Consider the following 20248-nt stretch of genomic DNA (forward strand, 5'->3'; position numbering starts at 1 on the left):
ATGAATATTAATAAACTGTAATGACTCGCGTATTTTGGAAGGTAGAAAATTGAGTGCAAACGTTGAATAAAACTTATATTTCTATTTTGTATTGATATAATATAAAATTGCTGTAATATAATTTTGTTCTAATGTTTTAAAAATAAATACTTCAATTTTAAATATTAATTTGAAACAAAGTACCTCGCCAAGAGCTTGTATTAAGCACACAGAAATGAAACAAAAATTTACAGTTTCGATAATTCAAAAATAAATACAGATTCTGTAAATAATAAGTAAATGTTCAATTTTATGGTGTTCTTTGATATCTCTGTCATTGCCCCCTCATTCTTCATTTCTGATCCCCTAATAAATCAGGCTGACGAAAGAACTGGTATATTAAAATAACCAACAAAGAACTGGTATATATATATTAAAATAACCAAGAAAGTTCTATCGCGTTTTGTGGAAGACTGTGTTCAATTGGCCCTCACACCGTGAGTTGAATGTGAATGAAGATAAGGCGAAACTCAGTTGTTGGTGTGGGTATATCCAACATACTGCCTGGTTGTGGCAGTCCAGTTACACCGTGAACTTGCGTAAGGACAGAGTGAACATGGGACCTCCACACAGCGTCATAAGGACTCGTATGCTGTACGAGTTCAAACTGGGGTCAAACGCCGCTGCATCGGTGCAGAAGATATGTCAGGCCTTTGGTGAGGGTGTCGTGAGTTCGCAGACAGTGCAGCGGTGGTTTAACCAATTTAAGGACGGTGGCGAAACACTCGAAGACGCACCACGTGCCGGAAAACCAATACATGTACAAAATGAAGATATTCATTCAGCAATTGAGACGAACAGTTTTCAGACATGTGAGGAACTGGGACTACAATTCAGTGTGAGTGGGGAAATCACTCGGCAGCACTACATGAAGGCCTTGAACTTCGAAAGCACTACAAGTTGGGCCCCATATAATTTGACATGATTTGCCACAAGGCAATGCGAGCAGACACATGTGTTTCTTTACTGTCTCATCTGAGGAAGGAGCCATTTCTGGACAGGGTGTTGACATGTGATGTGAAGTGGGTCCTGTACGAAGCTCCACGGCGTCGTCATCATTGGTTAGCATCCCATGAATCGGTTCCGAAACAGCCGAAACCAGCACCAGAAGAAGGTCCTCCTGTATGTTTGGTGGACTGCTCGTGGCATCGTGCATCGGGAACTGTTGCCAGCTGGTAGGAGCATTAATGCAACTGTGTACTGTCAGCAGTAGAGCAATGTTCAAGAAAAACTCAAAACTCTGGAGCCAGCACTTCTGAATCGCAAAGGGGTCCTCCTGTTACAGGACAACGTTTAGCCCCACGTGGCTGGGATGACGCGGAATACCATTCTACGCCTTGGATGGAAAACACTGTTGCATCCGCTATGCTCCCCGGACATTGCACAGTCCGATTATCACCTGTTCCATTCCTTGGACAATCACCTTAGAGGATGCCATTTCAAACTCCTAGTAGAGGTGCAAAATGCACTTGATACCTTCTTCGCTTCACGGTCCACCAAGTTCTACCGCGATGGAATCCATGGCCTTCCAGAACGTTGTCAGAAGGTTGTCGATACTGTTGGAGACAATTTTTGATCTTCCAGGTACGTCTTGGGTTGAGTGTGTATGTAACACCTCTAAATTGAACGTGTAGTGTGGCCTAATGCATGATAAAGTGATAGACTCATTTTTCTTTGCGGAGTAGACTATGACCGGAAACTATCTTGAATTGTTGGAATTGTATGACCTTTCAACATGTCGGCGCTTCTCCACACTGCACCGACTTGTTCATGAATTTCTGGATACAACATTCCACCAGCGGTTGATAGGCAGGGGTCTGTCAAGCCATGGCCACCACGATGCCCGGATCTGACGCCCTTAGACTTTTACATTTTAGGTTTTGTGAAGCAACATGTGTATAGTGAAAGTATCAACTACATTAATCATTTAAAACAGAGAATCACAGACATCATTCACTCTCTTACACCAGACGTCCTTAACCGTGTGTTGGAAGAACTTGAATATCGTTTAGATGTGTGTAGGGCAACAAATGGAACCCACATCGAACTGTACTGAATAGGTATGAAACTTGGAGACTTTTCCTTTTGTTTGGTAAAGATTTCACATTTCTATCTTGTTTAATTAATTTCCTGTGACCGGTCAAAAGTGCACCATGAGTTTACGAACACACTGTATTTTAAAAAAGCATGTTAAGGGAATCATAAGGAGTCTTGTGCAGATGCAATTTAAGTCGACTTTCTTTCTGTTCCTCCAAAAATGTTTAAAGAAAATAAATTCATTCGTTCAAATCTTACTTTAAAGTGATTTCCCTACGTATGTCTTTTCCTACGGGCTGTTTCAATGTGAAATAAGTCCTTTTTGATTCCATGGTCTTGGCTTGTGCGAAATAAGTACAATATACTATATATTTGGTTTGAGTTTTACGTACTGCCAGTATCAGAATTTTGGGGATCCTTTGTTTATATATATATATATATATATATATATATGTGTGTGTGTGTGTGTGTGTGTGTGTGTGTGTGTTAAATGGGCCTCTCCTACGTGTATTTCATTAACTTCATTAACGTTATTATATGAATGTATAAGTCAAATATTAGTATAGTACATTGAAAAAAATGGGATCATAGATGTGTACAAACAGATGCTGTAAAGTAAATTATACAGAACATATTTTAAAAACTGAGAAATAAACATTTTGATGTCACTGATGATATAGATTTTTCAGTAATGAGTTATTTTAATATTTTGATACTTTGTAGACAGCAGATTAATGGAGGTATCTTTTGCAAGGTTTGTGATTACAGCAATTCCACTTCACTTATGTGAAAGTTGTGTGAAAGTGGGGAGGGGATAGATATCCTCTGCAAGGATTCATACTGTGTGAACACTTTCAGGTTGTGTTGCTTTTGGGGATGATAGAACATCAGAATATCTTTCGTTATATCATCTTTCTATAGTTTGGAATCTACTGTTAATACAGGACAATGGAGAAGTGTTACATTTGTATAAATTATAAACTGCTTCTGATGCTTCATATATGCGTTTGTATAGGCACCAGAGGCGCCTATGAGGGTTTCATGGCACAGGTGCTTTTTTTTTTTTTAAGGGTGAGATGTGAAGTAATGGAGATTACGCAGATGATTGAATACTTGCAAGAGAAGAATGGGGGATTAGGCATTACGTCAGATCAATCAGTGTCAGGGGAAACATTACTGGCTAAGAAAAAAGTTTTAAATCTGCATTTTAAGACTTTTCAGCATTCTTGATCCGAGTGACACTCACGGACTCCGTTTTATTGCTGGGGGAGGGGGCAGTACGTAGACTCATGTCCAAAATGATTGTCGTATATCTATAACTGTCTTCTTGTAAGGATATAGTTTGATGATTTTGCAGCGTACTTTTAATACTGATACTATGTGTATAATTTATATTTGGGGTAAATTTCATAGGAAAAGAATCATAAATTCGAAAATTAGAATGAGTAAAACAAAATGTTGCTAAAAGGACAAGAAAGTTTTATTTTCGTTTTATTGTTCTTATTTACCGCTCTTTTGGCATGAAATTTTCCACATGCATGTCTTTGCCAATTATACACATACTAACATAATAAGAAATACCGGGTGAATTCGTTATCAAATTATATTCTTACAACATATTTATAGACATGCGACAATAATTTTGGACATGAGTATACATGTGAGTGAGCCCTCTAGAATGTACTTTCCCGGTGGGCCCCCGGGTTGTAGTACGGCCCTGGACATATTGACTTTTAATTTTAGAAATGTGTTTATTAAAACTATAAAATATATATTTTTTTTTGTAGTTTGAATACTTTTATACATTAGAGTACCTACACTGCTCCACAAAACTTAAGCAACTCGAAGAAAGTGGCAGAAAATGAAACGACACGATCATTGCACCAAGTATAATGAACAAACAGACGGTCCAGATGCACAATGCAACACAAGTGAAGACGAACAATGCAGTTAGGATGTACAGAGTGACCAAAAAGTTCAGCACAACGATACCTCAACAGGTGAAGCTGGATTGTGCGAGGGCATAGGCTGTCAATATGGCGTGAGACCACCACGAAGATCTATACAGGCACGACATCTGGCCTCCATGCTGCAAATCAGAGTGTTGATCAAGTCTTGCGACAGATGGTGCCACTCCTCGAGGAGAGCTGTTTGCAAGTCAGAGAGAGTGCGTGCTAGTGAACTGCGCCCAAGAGCATCCCACACATGCTCGATGTAATTCAATTCCGGCGAACATACAGGCCATGCAATACGCGTAATGTCTTCGATCTCCAGATACTCGGACACAAGATGTGCACGGTGTGGGCGGGCATTGTCATCCATGAACAGGAAGTCTGGGCCAAATGCTCCGCGGAAATTGCGCACATGTGTATTGAGAATTTAATTCCGGTACCGTTGTGCTGTCAAAGTGCCATGTTGCACAATATGGAGGTCCGTTTTCCTATCCAGCATAATTGCACCCCACATCATAATGGAACCACCGCCATAAGACGACCGTTCAGCAATGAAGTTTGTATGATAGTGTGTTCCTGGCTCTCTCCACACTAAAGTCCGACCAGAATCAGACGACAGGCTGAACTTAGACTCATCGGAGAACATGACACGCAACAGGCCACTGGTGTTCCCCCCATGCAACATGTTCCTAACACCATGTGTAACGCGCACATTTGTGCTCCAGTTTCAATGGCACACACGGCACAGGCCTTCTTGCATACAGTCCTGCTCTATTGAGCCGACGACGAACAGTTTCACGACTCACGCGTTGTCCTGTAGCCTGAAACAACTCATTGGCCAGTTGAGAGCATGAAGCTTGACGGTTACGTTCGGCAGAAATTGTGAGAAATCGGTCATCGACGACCGACGTCTTCTTCGGACGGCCTCCTCCATGACGTCTACTGACTTCACCTCCATTTTGGAAGCGACTCCACAGCCTCGATACAACACTTTTGTTCACGTTTGCTCAGCCTGCGCCACTTTCACTTGCGATCGGCCCAATTCCAACCGCCCAATTATTCGCCCGCGGTCAAAGTCACTCAAATGTCGTCTACCACCCATTGCATGATGTGTACCCCACACAAGAACCACTAACTCAATGCTTGGAGCCTCGGACACTACTGGGCTGTGGTGTACGCCTCATGGCATAATTTGTTCACCGCGCTTGCAACGGTGCTGCTTATGCGATAGAGTTGATGCTCGCCTTGCCTGTGTGTCTCTGTGTATGTGCATGCCACTAACCAGTGTTGAATGGGCTCCACACGTCACTTATACCACGTTCTCAAGGGTTGTTTAAGTTTTGTGAATCAGTGTATTAAATACCATTACAAGATCTTCAGGCAGCAATTGAGGTGAACAGTAGCCAGACATGTGAGAAACGTGGACTACAGTTCAGTGTGAGTGGAGAAAACATTCGGCAGCACCTCTATCAACTAGAGAAGAACTACAAATTGGGTCGATGGGTCCCACAGGATTTGACTCCGGGCCAGAAGGCAACGTGATCAGTCATCTGTGTTTCTTTACTGTCTCGTCTGAGGAAGGAGCCCTTTCTGAACAGGGTGTTGACATATGATGAGAATGGGTCCTGTACGAAGTTCCACGGCGCCGTCACCATTGGTTAGCATCCCATGAATCGGTTCCAAAACAGCCGAAACCAACACTGCACCAGAAGGACGTCCTCCTGTGTGTTTGGTGGACTGCTCGCGGCATCGTGCATCGGGAACTGTTACCAGCTGGTCAGAGCATCAATGCATCTGTGTACTGTCAGCAGTTAATCCGTGTTCAAGAAAAAACTCAAAACTCTCTTCTGAATCGCAAAGAGGTCCTCCCGTTATAGGACAACGCTAAGCCCCAAGTGGCTAGGATGACCCTGGACGTCATTCTACGAGTTGGATGGGAAACACTATTCCATCCGCCATACTCCCCGAACATTGCACTGCCCGATTATCGCCTCTTCCACTCCTTGGACAATCACCTTAGAGGACGCCATTTCAAATTCCGAGTAGAGGTGCAAAATGCACTTGATACCTTCTTCGCTTCACGGCCTACCAAGTTACATTTGAACGACAGTATTGCAAGTATTCCATTTATTACTTGCCTCTGTTAATTTCTGATTTTCTATTCTCTTTTCATTTCTTGAAATAACCTGGACCCATTGCTCTTTATTTTTGTCATACATAATACTCTCTTATGGTTTTCATCGAAATGAACATTTGCATTTCCACTCAATTTAGGATGAGATGTTAATTTTAGAATAAGAGTCAACACAACCACAATTACGTATAATTAAACAACTGTAACATTTTTTGACTTTCATAAAATAGTAAATTTAAGTAGGTTGATTATAAAATGGGCAATACTCTGAAGTAGAGTCATAGCATATTTGTCAATTAACACGTATTAACTAAAAACATATTTGCATAACATACATACAATCCGAACACAATTCCTCATGCTACTAACCTTAGTACGAGAACTAAAATAAAATACAAAAAGCACAAAATTCAGTTCTCAACCTGAATTAAGTTCTAAAATAGAAGACTCGAGTTCTAACCAACCAAATGTGCACCACAAACGAAGAAGAAGATGGTGGAGCTTCTGTTACCCACCAGAGAGTCCTTTTGCGACTTCAGACAACCGTAAAGGTTAACTTATTGTTCTCAGTGTTACCAACCCCGCCACTCGGAAGAAGAGACAGTTGCTCACTGTTGGAAATTGACCAGAAGAAGAAAGGGGGAGCCCAAAAGAATCCGGATTGGAAGCGCGCGGCCATTCCTAGGCACTAAAAGTGGCTCTAGTACAGACCTTCCCAAATTAGTTGGCGTCTGCTTAGAAGGTTAATGGTTTGATCATAATGTTGCTTTTCTCAACTATTCTCGCTTGCCGCTTGCGAAATCGTTATGGCAGATATAAAGGAGCAAAGAATGTGTTGAAAATTTTGCTTCCTGTTTGAAACATTGACAACAGAAACTTACCAAATGCTTTAATAGGCTTTCAAGAAGGATGCTATGAACCGCACACAAGTTTTCGAGGGGTTTAGGCGCTTTAAATGTGGTGAGATGAGTGTTGAAGATTATTCTTCTTCTGCGCGTCCTTCATCGTCTCGAAACGACGAAAACACTGAGAAAATCTTCCAAAAAATCAATGAGAATTATCGTTTCACGATCAACGAGATTTCAGGGCAGAAGTAAGTTGAAGCTCATGCCAGCGGATTTTGACTGAGGATTTGAAAATGAGATGTATTGCAGCTAAGTTTGTTCCTGGTCTGCTCACATAGGATCAAAAAGAAATCTTCAGCCAGAATTTGAAGTGACAGACTGACCCAAACTGAAAGTGACCCAAACTTATTTTTACTCAGGAGCATTACAAGTGATGATAGTTGGTGTTACAGATATGACCCCGAAACCAAGTAAGGGTCTAGCCAGTAGAACCCTAACTTTCGACACAAAAAAAAGTGAGATCGAATATTAAGGAAATTAACATTGTTTTTTATGTTCGTGGAATTTTGCACCGGAAATTTGTCATCCATGATCACACTATTAACTAGCACTTTTATATGTAATTTTAAGATGTTTGCGGGAGGATATACAGAGAAAACGCCCGGAATTCTGGCGATCAGGTGACTTGTTTCTTCACCATGACAACTCCCCTCACACACTGCCATAGCTATGAATCGTTGTTTAAGCTCTCAGGGATGGACTATCGTTTCCCACTTTCCGTATTCGCCAGATCTGGCCCCATGTGACTTTTTTCTGAAGAAGTGAAAAATGAAAAAATCTAAAAGCGAAGCGTTTCAATGAAAAGGAGACTGTAATAAGAGCTTCGCAGCGCGCACTGGACAGATATCAAAATTGAAGAGTTCCAAAGGTGCTTCAAACAGTGCGGAAAAAAGACTGGAGAAGTACATCACATTTAATGGAGAGTACTTTAAAGGAGACTGAAAGAATTTTGTGAAAACTTAATAAATTAACTTTTTACAACGAAAGTCAGGTTTCTTTTGAGTTCCCTTGTATCTTTAAAGAAAAATTACCGATAGTAATAAAAAGCATAGTAATAATAAATATACGTTATTACCCAACATTGGCTTGAACCATTTCGTTTACTTATTTATTTATTTTTAAAGAATAGTTCAGATTGGTAAAATATTATAGACTTACTGATGACACTATTGCTATTTACAGGCTAGATGAACAATTACAGTTACCTTTTGGGATATATATATAAAATTTGAACTTTCTGGATTTGACGTTCAGCAGATTCAATAATAAATTTATTGTTAAAACGTATAGAGAACCAGCAGCATGTATATTTTTTCATTCACAAAGAAATATTCTTATAAAGTTAAATCTAATTTATGGTTGAATTTTTTTCTTGAGGATATATAGATAAATATCAACTAAGAAAGATATAAACAATTAACTTAGAGATCGTATTTGAATTAGTTGAAAATACTGGATGTCCTAGAGAAACTTTCAATAAGTTAAGGAAGTTAAGTCATCTAATAAAATTGAATCGGAGTGAAAGAATAATTGGATTTTCTTTACACATTGGCATCGAGTTTAAACAAAGTTGATAAAATGGGTTTCAGATTAATTGCAAAAATATTGAGAAACATTTTTTGAATTACAAAAAGTATTTTGTAATCATGAAGTTCAACATGCAATTTGTCAGTACGACAGATCATACATCAGAATGGCTAAGAAGAATGTAGGATCTGAAATACATGAACATGTAACAGATGCAAGAGTTTTGGATTTAGTGGTTTCTGGCTTATCTAGACAAAACCAAATTCAATTCAGAGGTGGTCAAAATTATTAAGAAAACATCACCAGTAGGAAGAAATGTGCTCGAGTCATATTATATTAGAACAGTACAACTGATATTAAATTTGAACGAATGCAATCTGGACAAAAATATGACTCCAAACCTTTGTGACCCTAAATTGCATAGATAACACAGTTCTTTAAGAAATTGGGGTTACCAAATCTTCTTGATATATTTAAACTGTCCTTGTGTCCGTCTGTCCGGGAGACAAAATATCTCAAGAACTGCTTGATGGTTCACCACCAAATCTGGTCAGAATGTAGAATCGAAAGTTAAGAATAAAGTTCGTTTTTGAAACAGAAAGTGTAGAAATCAACTAGTTTCGGCTTTTATGTTTGATCAGTGTAGAGCAAAAATATTAATAAATAGAAAGAATCGGTTTTCAGAAATTTGAGTACGTGTTCCAAGAATACATTTCATCTCGGTCCTTAACTCTGTAATAAAACCGGAAGTGATAGAAATCCACTATAGCTTTCTGCTTTAATATTAATTTACACAGAACAAAAACGATAAAACAATTGGGAAGGCACGTAACTTTGTGACTCCGTTATAGAGCCGCCCCTGAGTAGGTCCCATTTGATAATATGTTCAATTCATTAACGATAAACTAGATTTAATAATTTACTTCTTAGTGATTTTTTTAAGTAAAATAGATAATGAATATAGAGTTCAAGAGAATAAAGAAGAAATCTGCCTCTTCATAGAGAAGTTAATTCAAAACTTTGAAAACATATGTTTACCATGTTGCACTCACTTATTGATTACCTTTTATAAAATCAATTATACTCTTATTTCTATTATTATTAATTATCTTGTTTTCCTCATATGTAAAAAGTGAATACTAAACCATTCAAGGTCCCTTATATACCCTGCTCCTGTAAAAATAGAGGAAATTACGCTGTTATAATAGAGTTTCAAGATTTTGTATATTTCTTATAACTATTTTAGTATTAGATTTCCTCTCGTGAACATGTATATTTTTATAAAAAAAATCATACTACAATATGTTGAAAGTTTAAAAAGTAGTGATACAAAGAGATTTATACTGTTTAAAGTATTTTGCAATTAAAAAAAATAGTAAAGTTCGAAACAATATTTAACTATGTTTTAATGTTTCAGAATACCATGGAGGAAGAGCAGAATGGGCCTTTAAATAATAGTCAGTGTAGTGGAAATAGCTCTGCAACTACAATTATAAGGACAGAAGGAAGACAGCAATCTTCACAAAATACCAATATTTATTATGGCAGTCCAGTATCGTACGTAAATTACTTTATGAAATTATGTTTATTATATAAAAAAAATATTAAGATGTAATCACCACCAAAACTTCTTATTTAGTAAATATAACTCTAACAATTGTATTTGCAGAAAACTTTCAGTGCAAAAGATATTAACTTATTTATTTTAAACAATATTAATAGCTATTATAAAGGGTGTTTACTTTTTCTAAAGGCGGAGAACTTTATGTTGAAATAAAACAGAAAAATGCTTTAATATCCATGAAATAAGCTTTATTTGACAGATCATTTTATGGTATTAATATTTGAATATGATTTCGAGCATATGGCCACCGTGGCTGGCGCGTACATGGCGTAATCTTGAGGTCCAATTTTCATATACTTTCACAGTAAATCAGGCTGTATTTCTGCAATAATGCGTCGAATGTTGGTTTCCAAGTGCTCAATTGTTTCTGGTTTCTCCACGTAGACATATTACTTTGCATATTGCCAGAGAAAATAATCTAATGGCGTCAAATCGCACTAACTAAGTAGCTAGTTAACAGGTCCCTTTCGGTCCAGGTCCAACCAGGCGAGTTTGTCGAATTGAACCATGGTTTTCAAAATAAATTTGCACAATTTATAAACGTTGCTCCGGCGTGAGTCTATTCAGTATTCATGATGAATTACCAAACCAAACTAACCTCAATACAACCGAGAACTATAACATCAGCTGTCACAGAAAACAGTATTGCCCAATGAAATGAGGAAACAACCTATTTAGAACTTAGTTTTATAAACCTAATCATCTGTAGATGCGAATCCAATAATACACAAAGACTGAAGAAGTATAGGACTGGACCGAGACTCGAACCTGAGATCTTCAGCGTACCGTGAGGATGCGTTAATCACCAGGATATTCAGTCCGTTTCCAGACCAACCATACAGTTTCTAACTCTTCTTTCACTTAGACCACGTGGCTTGTATCACAACCTAGCTGTTGTGCTTGGACAATCCATTTTCCATATTCAAAACACCGCTACCAGTTTTATTATCATTATAATAATGAAAGGAGCAAACAATCGATTTAAAACACTACAAATTATTAATAAGAAAGGAAGCGGCGTGGGACCTATAAGTTTGGTACCACCTCGGCACTTGCCTGGTGTGAATGAGGAAAACCCAGAAAAACCTCATTCAGGGTGGCTAGCCTGAAAAAGCGTTTTACACTTTTTTCGACCGTGCCCCCACCGGGGCTAATAAATTTACACAGAGGTAGAAACTTATATATAAATAATGTAATGTATGTACAAAGTATCATGGGTGTATAGGGTTTCCATCGACCTGGAAAAACTAAACTATGAAAATTCAGGAATTCAGCTTACTCGTGAAAGGTCTTGTAAAAGTCAGGTAATTTCATGAAAAGTTGAAAAAAAAAAAAAAAAAAAACTGGAAAAGGCAGGGAATTTTTAAGTGCGGATTTTTACTTCTCAGAACTTTTTTTTTTCTAACCCGGCTATTTGGAAGAGGATGGTTTCCAAAACTTCTCTATCTACATACACCACACTATACGTACACATGCATAGCAGATGAGGAAACCTCTGGTAGAGGAAACTGTATTTACTTCTTTTTTTTTTTACATTATATACAGACCTGGAAATTTGTAAATCTTAACCTGGAAAAGTCAGAAAATTAGTATTTGCTAAATAAGTGGGAACTCTTTTGAAGCAATAAGCACTCTAGGATATTACGAGTAATATAGATCCAGACATTACACTTTTTGTCTCATTATTGCTAAAAGTCTATGGTTAATCTAAAGAGAAAACTGAGTCATAAACATGTAAAATATTGAATCAGTGTCATAAACGAAACTCCAAAATTAGTAACATTAAATTAAGTAATGACTTCAGCAACCTCAAATTGATTTGTACAAAAACCTTGTGTGATGCTCAAAACTATTTTTGAATGTAATTTACGATTAACTGAATTGAATTAATTGTTTTTTGTACATCGTATATGTGAATGCATTATTGAGGGTAGGGAAAAATCATTCATACATATTGTTGGACAATAGAAAGTTCTTTAATTAAAAATACTTCTGTGCAACGTATAATTTTTCATGAAGTTATTTTACGTAAGCTATATACATCTTTCCGTAGATTTACAAAAAAATTCCCAAGTTTCTCTAAAAAATTCGAAATTTGTAGCCTAGTATGCTACTTAAGTTACCTTAAAACTCTTTACTTGAACAGAGATAAAACCTGGCTCATGGTTTTTCATATAAACATTACAATATTTGTATTTTGAACTAATATACTTTCAGTCTACTTTCAGTTTATACCTGAATCACGTTTATACTTTCAGTTTAACCGTAGAAGTGAATCCTCTAGGCGATGATAATGAAATAGAAGAAACTGATGTTCAATCTACATCTCGCTACACTGTTCGTTCATCTATATCAGACACTGAAGAGGAGGAAGTACGTTTTATTTATTCTTATTTAGATTTTAAAAATACACATAAAATCATATGAAATAGTAAGTTATAGTTTGCCTTCTTCACTTTATGAGGACAGAGGATGTGAAATTCGTTTCCGTACAATATTGTTTGAGATTTTATTATCTTAATATGTAAAGGTCCGCATATTTTCTGCATATTTTGTTTAATTTTGTGTGTTATTTGTTTTATTTGTGTTTCATATTACTGTATAACATTCGATTTATACGTAATTTCCTGTGGCGCGGACCTATATTTAATCTACATCATATTTATTTATCTATAATTTCAAGTTGTTTATGTGGCATATGGCTAGCATATCTGCATTGCTTTTTAAACGTTGTGTTTTCTGTATTCTTTACTCATTGCAATTATGTAAACTTACTTGGATTTTCTAAATTTACCTTGCAATGTCACAATGTGCTATCTTATATTTGGCGCAATTGGCCGTAACGTTAACGTCTTTTTTCTTTACATACTTGTCATGAATATAATGCAGATTCTGAAAATGTAGTTTTGTTTCAACAAACTCACATAACAACGAATGTAACATAATAAACCCACACAATAATAAACATAACTCACACCATAAAATCAAATTAAAATTTTGAAAAGTACTTAATAATTCAGTGAATATAAGATTGAATTTTGACTAATTCACATTCTGGAATTTATTAATAAAATATCTTATTTCATGAACGGGTTGTAAATATTTAAAACAGCAGGGTAAAGTTTTGATTCATATCATCGACGGCTTAGTTTTTGTTTGCCTGTTTCAGTCTACGTATACATTGCATGTGTGACTTGCTTATTTTATAGCATTATGACTAAAAGTGGAAATGTGTCATTTCAATGCACAGACGAATGGAAACTACTTCATAAGTCCGATCATAGTAGATTTATATCTTACGAGCCCTATAGATACAAAACATTTTGCTTGATTAATTCCTTAGTCACTAAATTCGGTGATTACAAAGAAAAAGATTGAAGATAATACGTGCATTAATGATATTATATATATATATTAATACGACGAAAATAATTATACATAGTAAAATATTACTGTTATTATGAATGCTTGTTTAATCATATATTACGATATGTTTTTAGTATGTAAGGGTCAGGGTGAGGACCGAAGTGTTTCTTTATAATATGGCACTGTTATGAGTGTTTGTTCAATACAGAGCGGCCATATGTGATTAGGCTGGTCCATAAGGATGGAGTGATTAACTCAGCTAACAACGGGAAAACATGAATGCAGGTGGATATTCAACATACCTATGTTCTTCGTACATTGGATGACCAAAGACAAGAATAAAAGTGTATCTTGATATCATAGCGCCAGGATGAACACATTAGCACTGTAAAGTTAGTTATATTATTTAGTTATTAAATACATTGTATATTTCACTTTTTTAACTGATAACACATCAAGCTGTCTATGCTTAGCGTTTCATTCCAGACAAAAGTAAACGTTTCTATATATTTATTTGTCTTCCTTTAGTATCATTCACGTTACAAAACAGTTTCTTCATGTGAACTTACAATTAAATGTGCTATATATTGAATTTTAACTTCCTTTTTCTATCTATTCAAAGGTCATATTAGCTGTTGTCTGGAAAAATGGAAAATTAGGTGCGGCATATTATTCAGTGGAAACCACAGAGGTATGACTCTTTCACAATGCATATATTTTGTAATTATTGGTCCTAATGAATTACTTGGAATAAATATAGTTTTGCTTTATTTTGTTTAAGTAAATATTTTATTTTATTTGTTTGTACATTTTAACATATAAATACTTTGAAAAAAAATATTAATTATTATAAAAGTAAAAGATTTACATGGCTTTTATTGTTTAAAATTTTTCATTATTTTATGTCTATTTTCCTCAATTGAAAGTATTTCTTTTAGACATTCTCCTATGGACAATAGACAAATAACTTACAAAATTATCAGCATGATGTACTTATTTCATACATTTTTTTCAGTTGTACATATTATCCGATATTGTCGATTTGAATCCGGAATTTAATATGCTTCGAAGTCTTCTCATGCAGGTTCGTCCGAGGTAAATCTAAATCATTCAATTGTTCTTACTCTTATTAGAATTAGTAATAGTAATAGTATGAAGTTGTGTAGTTAATTGCTCTCATTTTTGTTATTTCTACGATTACTTTCTTTTATTATACTTTTCTGTATTTCACTTTCTAAACTCAGTTCCAAATTTGCTTGCTCATAGGATGTTTTTAATTTTTCTATTCAGGATTTTAGTTTCTTTCTTTCTTTTTTAATTATATATGGATATATTTCCTTTATAAACAAAATTCTTTGTATTTTGTTTCTAATATTGTTCTATGTAGCATACTGCAAGTTGACATGTTACTATTTCTTTATAGAAATGACATTTTACTAATATTATTATAATTACTTTATTTACCGGTGGACAAAACTCCTTTTTTACTTCAAGATTCGGTCAAAAAGTAGATTACATTTTATATGTCAATACAGAGATTTTGATTATTTCAGTTACAATAAGTATTCCCAATTCTATAGTGTTTGATGTCGTTTTTGTTTCCTCGTGGTGAGTATAACAGCATTCCAGCTACATACATTTCAGTGATTCAGTAAATGTAGTTTGCATACAATCGCCTTATTTACCATTTTGTAGTACATATTATTTTTTTCTGGACGCACTTGGTTTATAGACTTCCTAGACGCGCTTACAATTCTACATTAATTAAACATTGTTAACTCTGCATATATTTCTTGCAAAAATATAACTTTATATTTAAAAAGACTCTTTATAATATACAGTGAAAAAGACTATAATATACAGTGAAAATACTTTTTCTCAAAATTTAATATAAAAAATGGGGTTCGTCTTATACACTGGTCCACTTTACATACAGGCAGATACGGTATATGCTATTTTTATAATATTTAATATGTGACATTTATTTATTTTAAATATCAGCACTGTGCTCACGACGTATAGACTTTCTGAGAAGTTTGTTACTACGCTGAAAGATCTAACTATCAGTGAAAACAGTGAAGATGAAGAAGATAACGTAACAACAGCCAAGCGATTTGTTATCCTGTCCGGACCGGAATATAGTAAGAGAAATTAATCATGCTTATTTTAAGTAATATGTTTTTGTTGTTTATGTAACTTTTGACTCGGTGGAACATATGAAAATTAAAGAAAGATAGAAATCACACATTAAAAATATAGCATTGCTAGTTCAAGTCATTTCTTCTTGGAATAATAATAATTAAAATTTTATTTTGGTAATTTAACATATCTATCTTGTGATTTTATTAAGTGGGTATTTTTTTAACTTGAAGGAACATATACAAATCATTAATTAAATATGTATTTAGCAATATCTGAATAAAATTTGACATTCAAAATTAAAGAAAGTCGTAGAAAATTACACTAACAAGTAATATGTAAATTTTATCTTCAGCTCTCAAAAATAGCAATATTTCAAAATATACGATTTAGTGTTTAAGTATGTTTATCTCGACGATAAAGTGATCTATCAAACAACACCGATTGAATTAGCGATCAACATTGGAACAATTAGTTTGGAAGTTTCTAGATAATATATTGGAATCAGTTGTCATATAGCATGTTACAAATATGTAACAAATATGTAACAAATTAAAATAAAAGCTTGTTACCTTACTTATATTAATGTATTAATTAGACCAATATGTTTCATCTGTTAATTTTATTGCGGATACCATCGATGCCTCAGCCTTTTCTGTCTCTCTTTATCAGGTAAGTGCATTTTTTTCTACATTTCTTCCATCTTCTTTTAATAAAGTAACTAAAATATATAATAAATTGTGAGAAATTACTTAGAATTTGCTTGACATAGAAGATTTAGGAAAATACACGTATCTGGAAAAATAAGTTGACACGAAAATTGACCGTCACGAAAGTTGTCACGAAATAAGACATCACGAAAATTGACAGACAAAAACTATTGATCCAATTAACACATTAAAGCAACTAAGGTGACAAGTATTTATTTTACTTCGTCTTATAACATAATATCCATTCGAATACCGTTGCAGCATGTAAAACTTGATTGTCTTGTTGTTTTACATTATCCTTACATAATATTGTGTTTATCTTTTAACTTGGATTTGTAGTTCATTCAAACGAAGCAAACAATATAACTTTCTGCTTACAAGTTTCTGTAATTCCTGGATATTACCTGTACTTACGAGCTTTCGACCCTACCCTGAGGTCTTGGTCATAAAGGATAAAGGTAGGAAGAAGAAAAATAAAAGTATCAGGAATAATAAATGGAACGAACTTACCAAGATTTTCAAATGAGTCTCTCTATTTCAATTTTGACCCCCAATAAATGAAGTAGAGAGACTTGTACTTGAAAATTTGTTTATTTATTTAAGGAAATCTAAATTAAATTTAAACAAGGGATGGTTAAGTGATGAGTAGGAAGCAATAATTACAAAATTTGCATAGCATTGCCATAACAACGTAATTAACAACATGAACTAGCAACCTTTCACTAAAAAACAAAAGAGTGCTCCAATCGACTTCGCCATATTGCAAATCCCATGACCACTATTTCATTGTGATCACCGAATTTGACAAAGTTTTTTCCAGCACCGCTCTTTCCTGGTAAGTCCATTCCATTTATCCTCCATGACCAAGGCTCCAGGGAAGAATCGAAAGCTCGAAAATGCAAGTAATATTCAGGAATTACAGAAACCTGTAAATAGAATTATAGAATTCCTAAGTTTGACTTTAAATTGTCTGAAGCAAACAATATATCATCACATTTTGTTGGCAAATTGTTAATAAAAAATTCTGTACTCGATAAAATGGGCCCTCTCTAATATTCGGAAAGAATTCGAAGAAATAACGAGGATAATTGCGATTACTAACCCTCATTTTATTCCATGTTATTCAACTTCCATTCAGAGTGCCCTTGTTGGAATTTAATTTTGATTGTTTCATTCAAATAGAAAAGATGTCGTATGCTTGTTTTTCGGGTATACCTGAAAGAAAATATATTATCGATAAAGTGAAAATGATCGAAGAATCTTCATCATTCGTAGAATAGTAGCCATTGAGCCCTTTTTCAATCGAATGAAGAAACCAAAATTAAATTTCATACGAAGAAATAGAAGGATTTAAGAAAGCATTTATACATATTACTGCAGTCCATTATGGTATCATTACACATATCCAGAAGTTTTCTATGAATTACTGTGGTTAAATTATTGCTAGATTTCTACACGAGCTCAATCACTTATTGTTGACAGACAGTAACGTCAATTTCTCTTTCATTATGACGCCTCTAGATAGAACAGAGAGAAAATTAAATAATCAATTGGTCAGTTAAGGTTGAAAGCTCGTTCGCACAAAATTTTATTGCCTTATCGTATGAAACAAAACAGTTACAATGAATTATATATTTCCTTTCGATTTACTTTTATATTTTTAAAAACAATTTCATGTCAACAATCGTAAACTTGTATGTCTCTATGGAAATAAAATAGTTTACTGAATATTATTCTTGTTTTCTCCAATTAACCCGAAAATGGTATTTGTCGAAAGATGCAACAAAAGGTGCTGTAAGTAATATTCTTTCTATCTATTTCTTGGTTAGAAGTGTAGATCAACATCCTTTTTTCCACTACTTTTCCTACATAATTCTTCTCTTATCCACTCTTCGTCTCCACATCTTTTATCTCCTTTTCTTACTACCTTTGTCTTCTTCTCGTGTGTCTTGATTTATTTTTCCAGTGCTTTTCTTGAGAGCTTTCCATGTTCCATCCTTTTCTACTCCAATATTGTTTCAGTCTTTTATTGCTTATATTCTCTAACAAACTACCGTCTTTCGCTGTTCTTATAGTGTCACTTCTTCTTTTACTTTTTCTTATTTTTTGTCCTAATCTTTTGTCTGTTTTCTATCTCTTATCCTCAGGAACTTCATTTATTCTGTTTGATACTTGTTCCCTTTCTTAGGTGTAATCATCTAGGTCTCTGCTGTATACAGTAGTTTTAGTTAATAGTTTGTATTCATATTTTAACATTCTTTGTTACTTCTATGTTCTATATTAAATTGGTAAACTTTCCTGTCTGTTGTATTTCTCCAACTTCCCATACTCTATTCTTAAATTTCCTAAATGCTTAAAACTCTCCACTACTTCGAATTCTATCGATAGAGTTTCATTTTACTCTGTTTTCTCCTTTTCCTTCTTCGTATCATGTAAGTGATATTACTTTTTATTAATTCAGGAACGTTAGTTTTTTCTCATTTATTAATATGTTGTAAGTTGTATTCATTGGGTGATTCTTTATAGGGCTTACAGCTTCAATCAGTTATAATTCTTTATTGGAATAACATACAGACTTGGTTTATATGTCATTATACTGCAAAATACTTCAGGTTTGACTCACGTAGTGAGTAGTTGCGGAGTTGCCCACACGGAGCGTCACCGGTCAGTCTTTGAAAATGGAGACTTTCACTGGTGCGGAAGGAGCTAAGTGCATGTTTTAGTTTGAAGAAGCAAAGTCAGCAACGAATACAGCGTAAGTTTCGCACACAATACGGCAAGGAACCACCCAGCAGACCAACAGTGTACAAATGGCACCAGACATTTGTTGAAACAGGTTGTTATGTGCAACACACAAAGGCTCCAGGGCGCTTACCCGTGACTGACGATGTGGTTGAAGCTGTTAGGTAGAGTTTTGTCCTCAGTCCTCGAAAATCTACACGACGTGCATCACAAGGAACTGATATCCCTCAGATCACTGGCGTGTATTGCGTAGACGTTTGTTCATGAAGCCATACAGACTGTCTTTGGTTCAAGCAATGAGTGAAGCGGATAAACATATCCGACATGAGATCTGTGTTACCATGTTGGATCGCATTAGTGGTGATGAGTCATTCTTGAACAATGTGGTATTCAGTGACGAATCAACTTTTCACCTTTCCGGTCGAGTCAACACACACAATTGTCGTATTTGGGGCACGGAAAACCCACATGCGCACTTGGTACTGGTTCGTGACAATCCCAAAGTAAACGTGTTTTGCGCTGTTACCAGAGCAAAGGTGTATGGACCAGGGGTAAAAGTGCAGGGGAACGCGGCTCCCACTTCCAGAAAATATCTGTAGCGTCCACCTACTTTCTAAAAAAATTACAATGGGCAAAGATAGCCACGGCGAACGGCGTGACGTCATGCGTTCCCCTACCTTTCCAGATCCAATTTTACCCCTGGTATGGACCATTCTTTGCTGAGAGCACCATCACCGGCATTGCCTATCTTCGTATGCTCCAGAACTTTCTTGTTCCACAGTTAGATGAAGATGACCACGATGACCGCTTATGATGGCAACAAGATGGCGCCCCACCGCACTACCTGATAGACTTAAGGAAATTTCTTGATCAGCATTTCCCAGATAAGTGGATAGGTCGTGGTGGACCAATTACCTGGCCGCCATGGTCTCCAGATTACACAGCACTTGACTTCTTTCTGTGGGGGTTTGTGAAAGATAAGGTATACATCCCTTCCCTACCTGATAGTGTTAATGAACTGAAACATCGCATTACAACAGCCATCACGGACGTTCCCCGAAATGGTAGCTACT

At 35.5% G+C, this 20248-nt stretch overlaps 1 protein-coding gene across 1 annotated transcript in view; it reads left to right on the top strand.

Moving 5' to 3' along the window:
• LOC145673178 (mutS protein homolog 5-like) overlaps positions 1–20248 on the top strand; it is a 76611-nt gene that overhangs the window by 5412 nt on the left and 50951 nt on the right. The window contains exons 2-6 of the mRNA XM_081742636.1: positions 10012–10151; positions 12477–12591; positions 14207–14275; positions 14600–14679; positions 15586–15725. Coding sequence (XP_081598762.1) covers positions 10018–10151; positions 12477–12591; positions 14207–14275; positions 14600–14679; positions 15586–15725 — 538 coding nt within the window. The 5' untranslated portion in view covers positions 10012–10017. The remainder of the gene's footprint in view (positions 1–10011; positions 10152–12476; positions 12592–14206; positions 14276–14599; positions 14680–15585; positions 15726–20248) is intronic.

Source organism: Thermobia domestica, chromosome 16 (genome assembly GCF_964235325.1).
Source record: "Thermobia domestica chromosome 16, izTheDome1.hap1.1, whole genome shotgun sequence".
NCBI lineage: Eukaryota > Metazoa > Arthropoda > Insecta > Zygentoma > Lepismatidae > Thermobia > Thermobia domestica.